This window comes from Drosophila gunungcola, chromosome 3R (genome assembly GCF_025200985.1).
Source record: "Drosophila gunungcola strain Sukarami chromosome 3R, Dgunungcola_SK_2, whole genome shotgun sequence".
Taxonomy (NCBI): Eukaryota; Metazoa; Arthropoda; class Insecta; order Diptera; family Drosophilidae; genus Drosophila; species Drosophila gunungcola.
In genome coordinates, this window is record NC_069139.1 from 10041413 (window position 1) to 10056990 (window position 15578).

General features: G+C 45.2%; 5 protein-coding genes across 22 annotated transcripts in view; 3 read left to right on the forward strand and 2 right to left on the reverse strand.

The window, feature by feature from the left end:
* Positions 1-322: 322 nt before the first annotated feature.
* On the reverse strand, positions 323-2202 carry LOC128252294 (thioredoxin domain-containing protein 9). Its single transcript, XM_052979912.1, has 3 exons — positions 2086-2202; positions 1639-1876; positions 323-1015 (listed from the first exon to the last, which is right to left on the reverse strand). The coding sequence occupies exons 2-3, from the start codon at positions 1813-1815 to the stop codon at positions 542-544; spliced, it is 651 nt and encodes a 216-aa protein (XP_052835872.1). The 5' UTR covers positions 1816-1876; positions 2086-2202; the 3' UTR covers positions 323-541.
* Positions 2203-2732: 530 nt separating this feature from the next.
* On the forward strand, positions 2733-7415 carry LOC128252277 (uncharacterized). Of its 2 annotated transcripts, none has more exons than XM_052979894.1 (2): positions 2733-2886; positions 5216-7415. In XM_052979894.1, the coding sequence occupies exon 2, from the start codon at positions 5249-5251 to the stop codon at positions 6890-6892; it is 1644 nt and encodes a 547-aa protein (XP_052835854.1). In that variant the 5' UTR covers positions 2733-2886; positions 5216-5248; the 3' UTR covers positions 6893-7415. The 2 variants fall into 2 exon arrangements, with proteins under 2 accessions (XP_052835854.1, XP_052835853.1); XM_052979893.1 differs by lacking the exon at positions 2733-2886 and adding an exon at positions 5027-5046.
* A 447-nt stretch (positions 7416-7862) lies between these two features.
* LOC128252274 (serine/threonine-protein kinase svkA) lies at positions 7863-10382 on the forward strand. The gene has a single exon (XM_052979886.1). It carries the CDS (start codon positions 8163-8165, stop codon positions 10113-10115), a length of 1953 nt encoding a protein of 650 aa, XP_052835846.1. The 5' UTR covers positions 7863-8162; the 3' UTR covers positions 10116-10382.
* Positions 10383-10840: 458 nt separating this feature from the next.
* LOC128252270 (uncharacterized) lies at positions 10841-14346 on the forward strand. Its single transcript, XM_052979881.1, has 2 exons — positions 10841-11020; positions 11079-14346. Exons 1-2 carry the CDS (start codon positions 10940-10942, stop codon positions 14319-14321), a joined length of 3324 nt encoding a protein of 1107 aa, XP_052835841.1. The 5' UTR covers positions 10841-10939; the 3' UTR covers positions 14322-14346.
* Positions 14347-14422: 76 nt separating this feature from the next.
* The window catches only part of LOC128252267 (filamin-A), a 32620-nt gene continuing 31464 nt past the window's right edge, over positions 14423-15578 (reverse strand). For all 17 annotated transcript variants that reach the window (XM_052979864.1, XM_052979865.1, XM_052979871.1 and 14 more), the window contains one exon: positions 14423-15133. In XM_052979864.1, the coding sequence (XP_052835824.1) occupies positions 14949-15133 (185 nt within the window). In that variant the 3' untranslated portion in view covers positions 14423-14948. The remainder of the gene's footprint in view (positions 15134-15578) is intronic.

The following is a 15578-nucleotide window of genomic DNA, read 5'->3' on the forward strand; positions in this document are numbered from 1 at the left end:
TCTACAGTAGGAAATGCAGTACACCTTTTGTTGAACTGTTAAAAATATATATGCCAGATGAGTTTTTGTTTGTCTTTTATGCTGTTTGTTTGTTTGTTTTTTGTTTTACTCTTATCGCTTTCAGGAGCGAGAGCGATTTGTAAAACTATAATTCCACTAAACATATATACTTGAGAGGTGCACATTGATTTGGAATTGCAGATACCATAAAGATAAAATTTTGAATACGCTTAAGCTCGCTAGAGTGGCTCAGCCTTCGAGGCGGCTGATTGAACAGATAGTTATTAAAGCACATAATCGGGGGAAAGGCAACCGAATAGCCACTTATACTATGTGGCGATGGGGACCGCAGCAGAGTGATCGGAATTGTATAATTAAATAAATAACGCTAAAGTACGCCTAATTGGTTTAGATCCATGTGCTAGGTTTTGATTTGTGTGTGTCTGTTTTCGTTTCTCCAACGCTTTTGAGTGTTTGTGTGGGAGTGTGGAACTGGAGCTGGAGCTGGGGGAATAGAGAGTGTGGGACGGGCTGCCCGTAGTTAGTCATCCAGATCGATATCGGAGTCATCCGAGTCGTAGCCGCCGCGTATTGTCTTCTGTGGGCGGTTGATGAATGGTTTACGCTTCACATCTGGTGGCTGCATCAGATCGCCCTTGTAATCGATGGCCCCCGAGTGGGCGATGCGCCACTCCAGCATCTCCGTGGCAAAGTCGTCGCAGTTGCCCAGATCGGTGAAGCCCACAATAAAGTCCTTGGTCTTACTGTCCTTCACCAGAGCAATGGTGGGTATCACCTTGATGCGCAGCCGCTGGGTGAGGAAGGGAGTCTTCTCGGCGTTCACCTTGCAGAACTTGGCCTCCACGTGTTTGGCGGCCAGGATCTTCAGGTGCATGTCCACGATCTTGCAGCGCTCAGTGCTGTCCCGATAGAAGTGACACACAATGTTTGGCGACTTTTTCGACATCTCAAAGAACTCCTTTTCGTCAGCTAGCTCGGTGTAGGTGCCGTGACCCTAAAAAGTAGATATTGAAACCATTAGTTAGAGTTAAATGGAGAGGAAAGAATGTAATATTTAGTATAACTTTCCAAACTATGAGACTTTTTATATTTAAGCTAATGATTGCGATAGTTAAAAGTTTTTTGAATTACTAACTTGTTAACTTTTAAGATTTAAGACTTTGAGTTCAGTAATTGAACAGTTGAGAGACTTTAAATAATATCTTATTATTACTAGTTGTTTACCTTTTTTCCTCATTTTAGTCATTTAAGTTCTTATATTTACGGGAAACCAAGGGCTCCAAAATGTATATTAAAATTATTGCTACCGAAGTACAAAATTGCAAAATATCAGAGGCTAATTGGAACCGGTCGTAAAATACCATTTCACTTTTTAGAAACATTACAAATTGCAAAATGTAGGAGTCTTATTGGTACTTATGGAGAAAATGATAATCTCCGTAATTCTTTGGTTTGGTTTAGGTCAATATATAAAACAAAAATGGGAAGTGCATACGCAGAATGCTTATCTCAAAAAGTTTTAGTGAATAATCTCGTCGTTTGCTTAATAAAATAGTCCATAACGCTATGTAGATCGTAGGACCTGCTTATATGACAACCCCGGACAGAACCACCTACGTTTCTCAGCCACTCCTGCTTCTTGTTGTTCAGGTCCTTCATCTCGCGGAGGCGCTGCTCCCTAAGGGCCTTCAGATCGTCGGAGTCTAGGTTGTCCAGGCGGTCAAGCTGCTGGTCCAGCTGCTGCTCAATGGTCTTGGCCGCCGTGAACAGTTGGTTCTCCAGAAGATGTGCCATGGTGTCGAGTTGTCCAGTTTCTGCTCCTCTTGGTTTCTCTGTTTTTCCGTTTATTCGCCCTCTGCGTGTGGTGCGTTTGTGTTGGCGTCGACGGTCGGTGAGAGTGTGTATGTGCATGTGGTTCCGGCACAAATGGAAAGGCGTAGCCATGGAGCCGCCGCAGATGCGTCATGTTTTGGGGAAAATTCAGTTAAGTAAGCATTGTTGTGGCGAATTTCGGCCGTATAGTGACAAAAGCGGCCACAAATCGATTATTAAGAGGGTACTCACGCTTATTTTCCACTTATTTCATTGATTTTACTGCTTTAAAGTTTATTTAGACGTCGGAATCGGTGTGACCTCGGCCTTTACATTAAAAAATACCAAGCTTCCTACGTTAAATTAACATTTGGGAATACCATAAATGTACCAATAACATAACGCGTGAATAGCTGCGACAACATTAAACAAAGCTTTTGAAAATGTATTAAAAATTGTTTGCCTTTTTATTTGTTCAACATTAGCTGCAAAAAGAGGTACCTAAGGTTAAAGGTATTTTTTTCTATAATTTGTTAAAGTCCAAAAGCAAACAAGCTCAAGCTTTAATTGCCTATTCTTACATTAATAAAACTCAAAGGACTTTCCGCCAAAGTTGTACTTATATAAATCTTAAAAGAAAACTAAAAATATAATATTTGCAACATTTTTTTCTAAGGAACCTATCGATTGAATAATATAAGATTTTATATTAATTTTCGGAACGCACTGCAAAACAATTGGGTGATTTGTCGCCATACTTAAATTAAAATTGATTCTTCACCTTTTTTTTGATGATGGCCACTGATACTTTGAAGATGCGGCGCGGTGAAAACGCTCGCATATGTTGTGGCTAGTCTAAATACCTCGGTGAATTTAAGTATATTTTTCTGTGCACAACGGTATATTTTCACGAAACAGCCAAGGTCACACTGAAGCGTTGCTTTTAATTTGTTTGTGTCGGCGTCGGTTGGATTGGAATCAATCTAGTTGTCGTAAAATAATTGCTACTTAAATAATTGTTGTGTTACCAAAATTAAAAAAAAAACAATCGAGGTGGGTGTGACTAAGTAATATTTTTTGTACTAAAATCTTGAAATGTGTGACGTTTGCAAGGAAAAACCGAGCATCCTTTTTGTTGCGGTAGGATTGTGCGCTTGGTGTACATAAATTTTTTCGCGAACACAGGAAATAAAATTCTGAATTGCGAAAAGTATGACAAAATATAAGTAGCGGCTGTTGACACCTGCTTTAGTCCCGAAAAGTGTCTATTTTAAAGCCCTGGCCCACGAGTTTATTAGTTTTTCTTTCCCAAATGCATTATCGCCAATTGCGGCTGTCGCGCCGCCATTTTAAAAAACGAACGCGGTATCTGAGCCTCCGACAATTGCCTGGTACAGTGGTGGCAAAGCGTAGAAGTCTACGTTGACAATTAAGCTGTTAAAAATAATACATAATTTTGTTATTGCAACTAGCACGAAAAAATATTTTATTGTCATTGAACATATGTTTTCTTGAATCTTTGTTTTATGAAATATCCCTTTGGTTTCGTGATTTTTGAACTCTGTCCAATATTTTGGCGCGCACTGTAAGCCGCCTTTTTTTTTGTTACCTACACAGACAGACTGCTGAGCACATGCGTGTGTGTTTCTGATTTTTTATTCCTTGGTATGTTTATGTTTGTCTGCTGATCCGATCGCAACTCGTTGAAATTGATTAACTTGACTTGGAGCAGAACCTCCATTAACCACTCGACCATATAAACAGGCATTTATGCTCGTCTTGCTGCCGAGTTTAATCAACTCCGCGAAATGAGTACCAAAACAAACGGCAAACAAAGGGCATTACAATAATGGTTCCCCCATCAAAGAGGGCTTGGCTAAAAATACATGCACATATGCCAACGCATACTTATGTACATATCATATCTGTAGTCTGTCGCTGCAATTGTGTTCATTATATTTTATTTTTCGCAGCATCGTTCGTTGTCCGCGATTTTCAGCATTCGCATTTCCACTTTCTAAAAAGAAAACCCAATACCGCGCTGCTCGTTGCAGTTTCTTTCTAAACGCCGTCCCCTACCTTTCCCATCACTTCTGCTAAATAAATGCACCTGGGGTGCAACTAGTTTTTATACCCTCACTAAGGTTATGTCCATTTATATACAAATACAAAAATTAATTTGTTGTGTTATTTTATTAACATTTTTTTATCAAGTTAAAAATATACCCTGAGACCTAACAACAACAAAAAAATGTTGGTTTTGAGACAAGTAAATCATTGTGTGGAACCATATGTGTATTATTATTTTTTACGAAAAGTGAAGGCAGTTGTACTTTTTACAATCCTATCTACCAATAGTTTAATACATTTTAATCGAAAAATTAGTTAACTACCCCTAGAAAAACAATATATACACAAATAATATTTTCGTTGACTTCTTAGAGTATTTAGACTTCGTTTTATTTCCATTTTCGTTTTTGCATTTATCTGGCATCGAACTGTCTGTGCAGTGTAGGTCGGCCTATGACAAGAAATTTTCTCTCTCCTTGCATTTTTTGTTTTTGTACTGTTTCTTTATTTGTGCCTTTCTTACCATTTAGAATTCTTTCAAGAAAATCGAAAAAAAAAATGCTTCTTGCTTTGCGTGTTGAACCTTATTTGTAAAGTTAGTGTCTCACTTTGTTTCGAATGCATTTAATAGAACGGAAGCCAGTTTAAAATATTGGGGGAGCAAATCACTCAGGCAGAACCAAAAATATAGTAAGTACGGAGGGAATCGCAAATACCCACCCCGAAATTAAAAAGGGGACCTTTTTAAAGCGTTTTTTCCTGAATTTAGACATTTCGATGTAAAATTAGCATATGTCGTCGGGTGATTCCTCCTCTCTGGTAATTAGCACATCCTAATCTCTGTGCGCATTTATGATGGTCAATAAATTGCAGCTGTCGCCACAGGTAGATTGTCCATTTTTGCTCAGCTGGTTAATATTGCGATTACCTGCACTCGTCCTGGCCCATCGGTTCGCTACTTAACACAGTGCGGTCTAAAAATCCGTTTAAGTTAAGCTTCAGACACGAAACCGACAGGACGTGATAGCAAATCCGAAAATATTAAACGCCAAGCGTCTCTCAGATTTAGCACCCTATCATAGTGGAACAACTCTGAGACCTACTGTGATTAAAAAAATTCTCATGTTGAACAGCAAAACTGTGGTAAGTGGATGGGGGTATTGATTTCGAAGCCGGTTCTCGAGAGGAATGTGGTGTAAACAAACCGCAAGTCAATCTGTGTTTTGTTTTCATTTTCATTTCCACTGCACTTGAAGTGTAAGCAGTCCGTAATCATTTAATAAATCATTCCCCTTGTTTGTGTCCCTTGCAGACATCGTGCAACACGTCAAAGGAAACCCAACCAATGTTAAGCAAAATGGCTAGCAACTCAAGTGGCGCAGGTGGAGGTGGATCCGGAGGCAGTGGACGTCGTATACCGCTCTCGCTGAGTGGTGGAAGCACCGTGTCCCGCCTGCAGCAGTCGTCGGGCAGTAACGGCCGCTCTATTAGCCCCCAGAATGGCAACAAAAAGATTACAGAATCCTTCAAAGCGTTGAAAAAGCCAACGCAACAACGATCCTCGTCGACCAGCTCCTCCTCGTCCAGCGGATCCGGCCAAAATGGCAAGCCCAGTAATGGCAAGGAGAAGTCCCAGAACGGAAGCTCTAAGGATCAAAAGGATCATAAATCTAAAGATAAGGTGCCGGAAAAGAAGGAGCAGGTGGACAGCGAGAATAAGGAGGCTGTAGCCGAAAAAATGGATACGGAGCTTGAAGCCGACCAGAAGGTAAAGGATGTGTTAGTTGAAAAGAATGATAAGGAGTTGGTGGCCGAGACGAAGGATAAAGATGTGGCCCCAAGTTCCGACAAGATGGAAAACCAAGAGGCCAAAAAGGAAGCTACCGCTGAAGTTACCACAACCGCTTCTCAACCAGCTCTGGACACGGTGGACCTCGAAGATGTTGTTGAGGTCATTCCAGAGCTTAGCACTCCTTCAAAGGATCGCAGGTCTACACGCAAGGCGGGCAGCCAACAAAAGTCGCCCGTCAGCAAGCTGAGCCCCGCTTCGCCATCCCAGAAGAAGGAAACTGAAATAGATGCTGAATCGTTGACTCCACAGGAAGATGCGGAAATGGAACCGCTTCAAATGGACGCCTCACCCATACGCAGCGGTATTGGCAATCTGAATGCTCTGCCGACGGCCACGTCTACACCAGGACGCAATCTCTTCGGTTTCCGCAGCAACAGCAAGCAGATCAACGAGGTGGGGCTGGCTGCCCAGCCCTCCAGCTCGCCGGCAGGAACTCCGGCCCGCACTTTCGCCCAAATCAGCGGCAGGCGAAGCATACGAGCCATCGACTCGCTGACTCCCTCGAAAGTGGGCACGTACAGGTGCGGCAACAGTGATCTGGACACCTCGAACTGCACGAACGCCAGCATGAATGCCACCGTGGGATCGGAGATTCCCAATAGCTCGTCCTTTTCATTCTCGTTCTTTGGCCGTGGTCGCAAGCGCGAGCGCACTCCCCCGCCACTTTCGGCATCACAGTCGACCAGTGAGCTGGGCCAAGATGCGGAAATGTCGCCGCCGAAGCGTGCCCGCTTTGACTTGTTCAGCTTGAACCTGGCCTCGCCCTTCAGTCTGCTGCGATCGAGATTCTCAAAGACAACAATCAGTTCTCCGACCCGTCTGTGTCTGGAGCCGAACGTTTCCGGCGTGGAGGAGCATCAAGTACACACATCTTCAAACAGCGTGCCAGAAGATGTTGAGGGGGATGAGGAGCAGGCAAGCAAGAATGTGACCGTGGGCCAGGAGGCCGGTCTGGAGACGCCGAAGAAGGCGGGCTCGCCCCATAAGGAAATCCCCGCCGAGAAGGAGGTCGAGGGTCAGGACGTCGATGGCCAGGATGTTGATGAGAAGTCCAGTGACGGAGAAAACATTCCTCCCGTAGTGGAGGTTGCCGATGTAGCTGGAGTTGAGGCCCGCTCCCGCTGCTCAATTATGTAATACGGCCCAACAGACCCTTCCCCTAGTTAATAAGTCTATGTCTTAGCATATCCGTTTTGCTCCTTTTTGGTAATTTGTGTTCAGACGTAAAGTTAAATGTTAAGAGAGAGCTTCCGCCAGATACTTTGATAGCCAGGCCTGGACAGGGATTTTTTCGTCGAAGGAAATTTAGGCCAGGTCTGAGTTTTAACCAATCTTGAAAGGATTTCTTGCTGGTTGGCTGCTCTCTCAGAATTTTCAAGTCCCAGCCAACCACCGACGAATCGCATAATCGGTACCCAGGCAAAGTGGGTACCGAAACGGGGAAAAAAAAACCAATATATGTAGCCGTATCTGTATAAGAAACATAAAAAAGTTTTATATGCATACACATATTTGTGAAAGTTTCGTCTTTCCGCCAAAAAAATACTTCCTTTTACACATTCAAAAGAAGGAACAAAGTTTTTTGATTTGTAAAAATTTAAACTACATTTACATAAATAAAGTATATTAAAAACAAAGTGGTTTACCTAAATACTTTTATACATTCTTGGGTAATTATATAAGCTTAATTTTTTCGACAAGATCTTTATAAATAATTAAATCGTAATTATAAAAACTTAATATATTTTAAAATGGTTTTTAGAAATGTCATTTATAATCTTTACTATATAAGATTATCTAAAGGCTGGCTAAAAATTATTTTAACAACAAATTAGTTAAACAAATATTTTGTATTAAAATGTTTATGGCATTAGTTCTTGATAAAAATAAATTTTGAAATTATTTAATATATTTACTGGTTAGTTATGAATATTTCTTTGGAAATTAACATAATAACCAATTTTAAAACGGTTTACGTTTGTCGAAAATATTAAATAATTTAAATTTTACAACATGCTGGGAACTAAAACGAAAAAGGGAATTCTGTGGCAGCCAATTTTGTAAAGCGTCGCAGAGTGGCGCCACTTTTTGTTTAGTATTTTCCGTATTTCGCGGCGCTCCCGCCTCTGGTCACACCGGCAAAGTTGTTCGCAGCAAAAAAAAGAGAGAGATTTCTCGGATTAGATGAGATACGAACGAAAATTATTAGTCAAGTGCCCCCACAGAAAAGCAGCGCCACCAAATAGCCCATAGAGAAGTCCACTTCGGTCGGGTCCACTCCACGCCAGTCGAGAGCCAGTGGAGCAGCCAGGGAATCTGGGAAATAGAGCAGCAGGAGGAGGAGGAGAAGATTGAAGAGCCACGAAGTGGGAAGTGGGTAGAAGCAGCCAGGTAATCAACAGCCAACATGTCCTGGACGGAGAAAGTGGACCCCGAGCTGATCTTCACCAAGCAGGAGCGCATCGGCAAGGGCTCCTTCGGTGAGGTGTTCAAGGGCATCGACAACCGCACCCAGCAGGTGGTGGCCATCAAGATCATCGATCTGGAGGAGGCCGAGGACGAGATCGACGACATCCAGCAGGAAATCATGGTGCTGTCGCAGTGCGATTCACCGTACGTGACCAAGTACTATGGCAGCTTCCTCAAGGGCACCAAGCTGTGGATCATAATGGAGTACCTGGGTGGCGGATCCGCCCTGGATCTGATGAAGGCCGGCTCCTTCGAGGAGATGCACATCGGGATCATTCTGCGCGAGGTGCTTAAGGGCCTGGACTACCTGCACTCGGAGCGCAAGCTGCATCGGGACATCAAGGCGGCCAATGTGCTGCTCAGCGAGCAGGGCGACGTCAAGCTGGCGGACTTTGGAGTCGCCGGCCAGCTGACCAACACCACCTCCAAGAGGAACACGTTCGTGGGCACGCCCTTCTGGATGGCGCCCGAGGTGATCAAGCAGTCGCAGTACGACGCCAAGGCGGACATCTGGTCGCTGGGCATCACGGCTATAGAGCTGGCCAAGGGCGAGCCGCCCAACTCGGAGCTGCATCCGATGCGCGTGCTCTTCCTCATTCCGAAGAACAATCCGCCCCAGCTGACGGGCAACTACACCAAGTCGTTCAAGGACTTTGTGGAAGCCTGCCTGAACAAGGACCCGGAGAACAGGCCCACGGCCAAGGAGCTGCTCAAGTACCCGTTCATCAAGAAGGCCAAGAAGAACGCCTACCTGATCGACCTGATCGATCGCTTCAAGAAGTGGAAGCTCTCCAAGGGCGACGAGAGTGAGACAGAGTCGGAGAATTCCGACTCGGACTCGGATGCCAAGCAGGGCGGCAGCAGCCAGGACGAGCCCTGGATCATGACCGTCAAGGGGCTGCACATCAACAGTGCTCCGCGGGCGGGCGTCAACAGTTTCCAGCTGCAGGAGCATGAGCTGACCATGCAGAAGCTGATGCAGACCACACACTCTCCCGCCGGCGGTGGCGGTAGCGGTGGTGGTGGTGGTCAGGCCCCTCCAGCCGCATCCGTATCAGCTTCTTCTGTGTCCGCCGTGGCGGCGTCAGCTTCCTCCGTGTCCGTCATCACAGCCAACGAGGCTGTCTCATCCACATCCGCCCTGCCCCCCCAGAATAGCCACGTCCACAACCACAACAACATCAATAACAACAACAACATCAGCAACTTGAGCAACAAGCACGCCACCACGACCATGCTGAATGCAACTCCGCCGCCGAGCAGCGTCACCAGCTCCTCGTCGGCCAATGAGCTGCAGCAGAAGCGTTCCAGCTCCAAGCCGGAGCTGCGCCAGTCGCGCTCCGCCGCCCCCCTGGATCAGGTGGAGGATCGCCGCGCCTCCTTGGGCCTGCCCCTGCAAGCCACAGTTTCGACTACATCGTTGGCTGAGCAGCAGCAGCGTCGCAGCAGCCAACGTGAATCATTCCATGCAACCAACGCCGCCCTGGCCGCCAGCAGCAGCAGCAGTAGCAACAACCACAGCCACAGCCACGAGGAGCATGTGGCCACCAACCATGTGGCCAGCCATGTCAAGCACACTGCGGCGGGACAACGCCTAGTCCAGACGAACAGCGCCTGTCTGAACAACTTCCTATTCCCCGTGCTGAGCGACATCCAGCGAAAGTATTCTGGCGGAGGATCTGGCGGCGGAGGAGGATCTGGTAGCGGCGGACGCAATCTGGGCATGGGCAGCGACATTGGCGACCTGAAGTCCGTGTTCGAGCTGGCCGAGCGCTCCAGTCCCGGCGTGAGTGACCTGTTTATGAAGGAGCTGATCCACATGCTTGTTCCGGGCTATTCGGAGACGCGCATCAATACGATCATGGACCGCGCCATACGTAACCGCAAGTAGCTGGCGAAGACGTAGCCAATTCCGATTCCAAGCAACCTACTTTACTATATACACACAACATTATTAACGAGAAAGAGACAAAACAAACTGAAACGCTGGAGCGAAACAGATTCCGACATTTAGTGGCCAACGGAGGAGCGGGAGCGATGTACATGTATTTCAATTGAACAGTTATTTAAGCATACAATATGTATTCGTTTGTTTATCTGCAATATTAATCTAATGTAAAACATATATAACTTCAGAATAAAAACCCCACAAAAATCAGTATTTGAATTTGGCGCGCATGTGGGAATATGGCTCGATGTGACCACGTTGCTTCCTTAAGGTGATATGTTCACATTTAAAAAGCCTAGGAGAATTATAAAAATATTTCGAAAAACGAAATCCTAATTTTGAAGTCTTGTCAGCTAAACAAACGCTTCCAAAAAAGTTTATAAATTGTAAATTAAACACCTTTAAAGATTGTTAGATAAATTGTCCCTTAATCCGATGCTATGTTCTGTACGTATGTAAATATTGATTTATCAAACAAATGTTTAAAAACTTGCACAAGTAATTATAGCTTTTAAATGGGTATATCTTCCGAGAGATATCTGTATATTGGCTTGAATCAAAAAAATATAACATTTTTAAATAATATTCCGCTACAAAACAAAGAACCTTGTTAAAATCACCACCGTCGCCATTTGGTATTTTTTTGGCGCTCTAACCACGGTCACACTGGTGGCAACACTCCAGCCATTTTGTTTCGTTTTCCCCACTATTTTATAGTTTTCCGCCGTATTTAACTACATTCTTGAAAAGCCAATGAGCCCCCAGACATGTCGCAGGCACTGGTGAACGAGGAAACTCTGGAGGCGATGGCCTACGAGCGCTCCATGGTCTGGTCCAGTGTGTTGAAGGTGAGTTCTCGGCCCTTTCTAAGTGGCGTCCTTTTTCTCATTGCCGTGTTTTTTGCAGGATTTTTCGAACATGGGCGACGGAATGGAGTTGGATGTGGCGCAGTTCGATGACCTGTTCCAGGACGAGGACGACGAGAACCCCGACCTGCAGGACGAGGAGGAGGCCGCGGAAGACGATGTGCCGGACGCGAAACTGGAACTGGGCCACATCAACACCACCACCGCCAGCGTTGCAGAACTGACCCTCCTCCTGTGCGCGGGCAAGGACGACGAGACCAAGGCCGAGATAGAGGAGTTCCTCAATCAGACGGTGCCCGTCGTCGAGGGGCACAAGCGCAAGTGGCGTGAGGCGGGACTGGACCGCATACTGGACACCTTCGATGAGAAGCAGATCGAGCACCATGTGGGCAGCTGGATGCGGCGCCACAACAACGTTTATCTGGAGGCCACTTCGCCCAAATACCTCCACTCGGAGGCCCACTCAATTTCGGACCAGAGCGACGAGTCGTTGCACTCCATTGACACGGCCCGCTACATTCAACAAAGTCGCCGGCGCAAGGCCCACCTGACCAGCAAAAACTCCAACATGACCACCATTAAGATGTACCGCAAGAACCCGCACAAACGGGACGAGTTGAGGGCCAAGTACGCCTACGATGACGAGCAGGAGCACCGCCACCACATGCAGGCACTGCTGCACCGTCGGCAAGAGAAAGAGCGCCAGCTTGCCTACCTGGCCTCCACGCCGATGCACTGCATCCACTCCAGCAGTCCTCATGTGAGGCGCAAGCATCTGCGCAAGCGACGCGCCAACTCCTGGCTATGTGACTCGTCGCTCAGCAGTGAGGAAGGTCCATCGTTCAACGGCTGCGACTGCCAAACATGCCGGAGACATCACGCCCTATCCAGGAGTGCCTACCAATACTGCCCCTACAGCAGGAGTCAACGTGAGTATCACCACCGCCAGGCGGCCTCGCGGACCGTGCACACCGCGCGTCGCCATCACACCTTCGACATGGACTTGGACCTGCGCCCACGGCTGCCGGAGAACGAGTGCAGCTGCTGCAACAGCGAACGCCTCTGCTCCAATGTGGTGCACATTGCCAACAGTTCCACCGAGGAGTGGGTGGTGGAGAACCGCAGCAGCCCTGAGCTCCTGGAGGCGCAGGTCAAGGCCCGGAAGCACAAGCAGCAACTGGTGGCTCCGCAATCCGCCCGATCCAAGTTCCACGAGCAGAGAGTATCGAAAATTAAAGCTGCATCCGCCTCAAAATTGGTTAGATCTAAAGCTAACTGCATGCCAATGTTCGATAGTGACACTTCCGATGAAGATAGGACCTTGGAAAAATGGCGTTTGTTTAACTTTTCGGAGCGAATTAAAGGGAAATTAATTACAACTCCGAAGACGTCGGGAAAAACCACACAGTACATTGCTTTCAGCGAGAAGAAGGTTTCCAAGAAGGCCTATCCAGTGACATCCAAGTGTTTGCCACAAATCAAAGAAGAAAAGTCTACTTTATCAGAAGACATAATAGGGATACTTTCGTCTGGAGAGAGCGAGGGTCTGTCCATCCCGAAATTAACTCATTTACATGCCAAATGCGAGTCTTCCGATGAAAGCGAAGTTGAGATTAAGGGAAGGAAACGCTTAGTAAGTTTCTCCGTGGCAAACGCCAAAACGATCAGGGCGCCTTTCTTAAATTTGCCTCATATCAGTGAAAATGAGGCCTTGATCAATACAAAAGTAAGTCATGCACAGATCGAAGGCGAATATTCTGAAAAAAAACAAGCCAACAAAGAAATCTCCATTAAGTCGTCTGCACCATTGGTAACTTCAGCAAAGAAATGTAATCAAAAGGCTATTACAGCAGTTCCGTCGAGTTTCCCACAAGTTGAAGAGAAAGCTGTGCCACTTCCAGGATCTGGCAATAAAAAAGCCAAGAAGACCATTACAACGCCCTTGATCAAAGAAAATAAAAAAGACAAAGGATCGAACATTCCGAAGAAAATTCATGCACGTATTGAGAGCAAAACATCCGATGAGTGTGACGAGGAAGTGTTGGAGCGAAAACGAAATGTTAAGTCGAAATGTCCTGCTGCTAAGAAGACTTCCAAACAGACAACGAATCCAGACGAAAACTCCACCTTACCTCAAATTCCCAAAGAACTGACAAATTACGAGATCCTGGAAATGAACAGCTCTAGCTCATCAACCTCGCATGAAATATTGAATAAAAATCCAGTTGTATCAAGGGAAAAGCCGAAAAAGAGTTCCTCAAATATCAAAATAATAGCTGAATCGGAGGCCACCGAAAAGGCTTCTACTCCGCAAGTAAAAAAGACAAAAAGAAATTCAGGAAAAAAGAAAATTGTTAATCCAACTTTGCCACAACTCATTGAGGAGGTGCCCAACCGATCATCCGACTCACAGACTAAGCCCGAACAGAATCGATCATTAAAAGTTCCAAAGACAAATTTGAAAAAGTCCAGAAGCTCTATTACGGAAGTCATTTTGGAGGATAACACCAACAAGGAATCCGACTCGGAGGTGGATGTAAGGAAAGCCTTGGCTTTGTCGAAGGCCACCTATAAGGAAGAGCAACTGAAGCGACGGAAAGCAAAAAAACAGACCTCTAAGGAACAGGACCTCCCACCGATCGAGCAATCTTTGTCGATATTCAACAATCAAAGTGTGGCCTGCAATTCCACAGCTCTGGCCAACGATACGGCCTGCAATCGCGTTCTTCCCAAGAGACGAACGGTTAAGAGGGCAGCCGCCGTGAGCAGTACCCAGGAGCAGGCGGCGACGAACGACTCGACTTCACCAACGGGTAGCTCAGTGCCGGAGGTCGGCGCCACGAGCGGCGATCCGGACTGCACGGTGGTCACATCCACCACTTGCTGCGAACCGCCGTCTGCCAGTGAGCCAATTCGGCCGCCACTCAAGCTCACCAAACGGGGCATCCTGCTGCGCAGCTCCACAGAACCGGATGCCGGCAACTTCACACTAACCGAGCAGGCTCTTGGCAATATCATTGGCGAGCGTTGGGCCCGAAAGTACCTTAAATACCACATCGGCAGTCGCAGCTTCGACAGCCGCCACTCGGTTTACTACCAGCCCACGCCGCAGTTGGCCGCCGCCTTAAGTGCTCCGCAGGATGTGCAGCAGACCCTGGCCAATATCTCGAGTTCCAGTTCCGGTTCCAGTGATGATGACATCTTCGAGCAATTCAACCGATACGGAACGGTGTACAGCGTGCTCGAGAAAACCGGTGTCGATAAGGCTAAAGCTGAAGCTTAGTTCTTCCTTTAATGGCACTTATTTGTAAGCTTTATTTACGACGGTTTTTTTTGCTGTGTTAAACACATCCATGTGAAAGGTACTAAGAACATTTTTTGATGTTTATTTTTTAAGTTTTGATTTATTTCACGTAAATTACATGATCGATAGTGATAATAGAAAACATAATACGTCATAATCATTATAATCATCATAAATTTTCGCTTAAGTATTAAATAATTGTTTAAGAGATTTATTCGCATTGCAATAGTAATTCTTGTGTGTCAAAGTTGTGCTTAAGTTCGTTCTCATAAAAGTTTATCTAAATTCATATCGGCTATTGTTAATTTGATGTATTCACAAGAAAACAAATAAAACGTAGGATCAATTTAAAGAGTGAAAATGGCGCGTCGAAAAACAGAAGCTTCTTCCTTCCATGTATGTACAAATAACAAAAAACTTACCTAAAATATGGTGATAAATCAAGAAATTAAAATTAAACAAAGAGCGTTACGATGAAAACAAGAAACACACGACCTTTGACCCTGGAACATGCGCGCCCACACACATACACATGCGAAGCATATATCTACACGTACACATATGCCTGGCCGGCCTGCCTACAGCCCACAGCCCTCAGCCCACAGCCTACACATCGATCTGGAATGGGGAGCCGGGTATATGCTCCTCGCCCCACTTGATTAGGAGCACGTACTGGCCGCGGTCGCGCACCAGGTACTGCACATTGTAGTTGTTGTGGCCGGCGTGCTTCACGTGGAACTCCTCGCAGGGTCCCTTCGGTCCGTACATGCCCACATACAGGATGTTGTTGCCTGAAAGGAAGAATATATGTGATTAAAATAAGGTTTAGCAATATTTTACTTTTAATTGGGTAAAAATTTTAAAAATAAAAATATTGGATTTGTATTTTAATGATTTGAATAAATAGTTATCCTACTATATCATTTAAATATGTTATTAGATTTGATCAATAGCAATATAATATTTAAAAACATAAAGTTACATATTCAAAAAAAAAAAAATAAAATATTTTGTTTTTGGAAAGGGTAGAATTTAAATCCTCATATTTAAAAGGCAACAATTGGAAATTATTCAAACAGTTATTAAATAAATATTCCCAAAAATCTTAGCCGCCCTTATTTTAGTGTAGCCTTACAATCTTTGATAAAACAGACAAAAGTTATCTGGCTTAAAACAATATTTTCAATTTAAAAATAACGATTTAAACGTTTATCCAGAATGGAAATTTGTGATTCA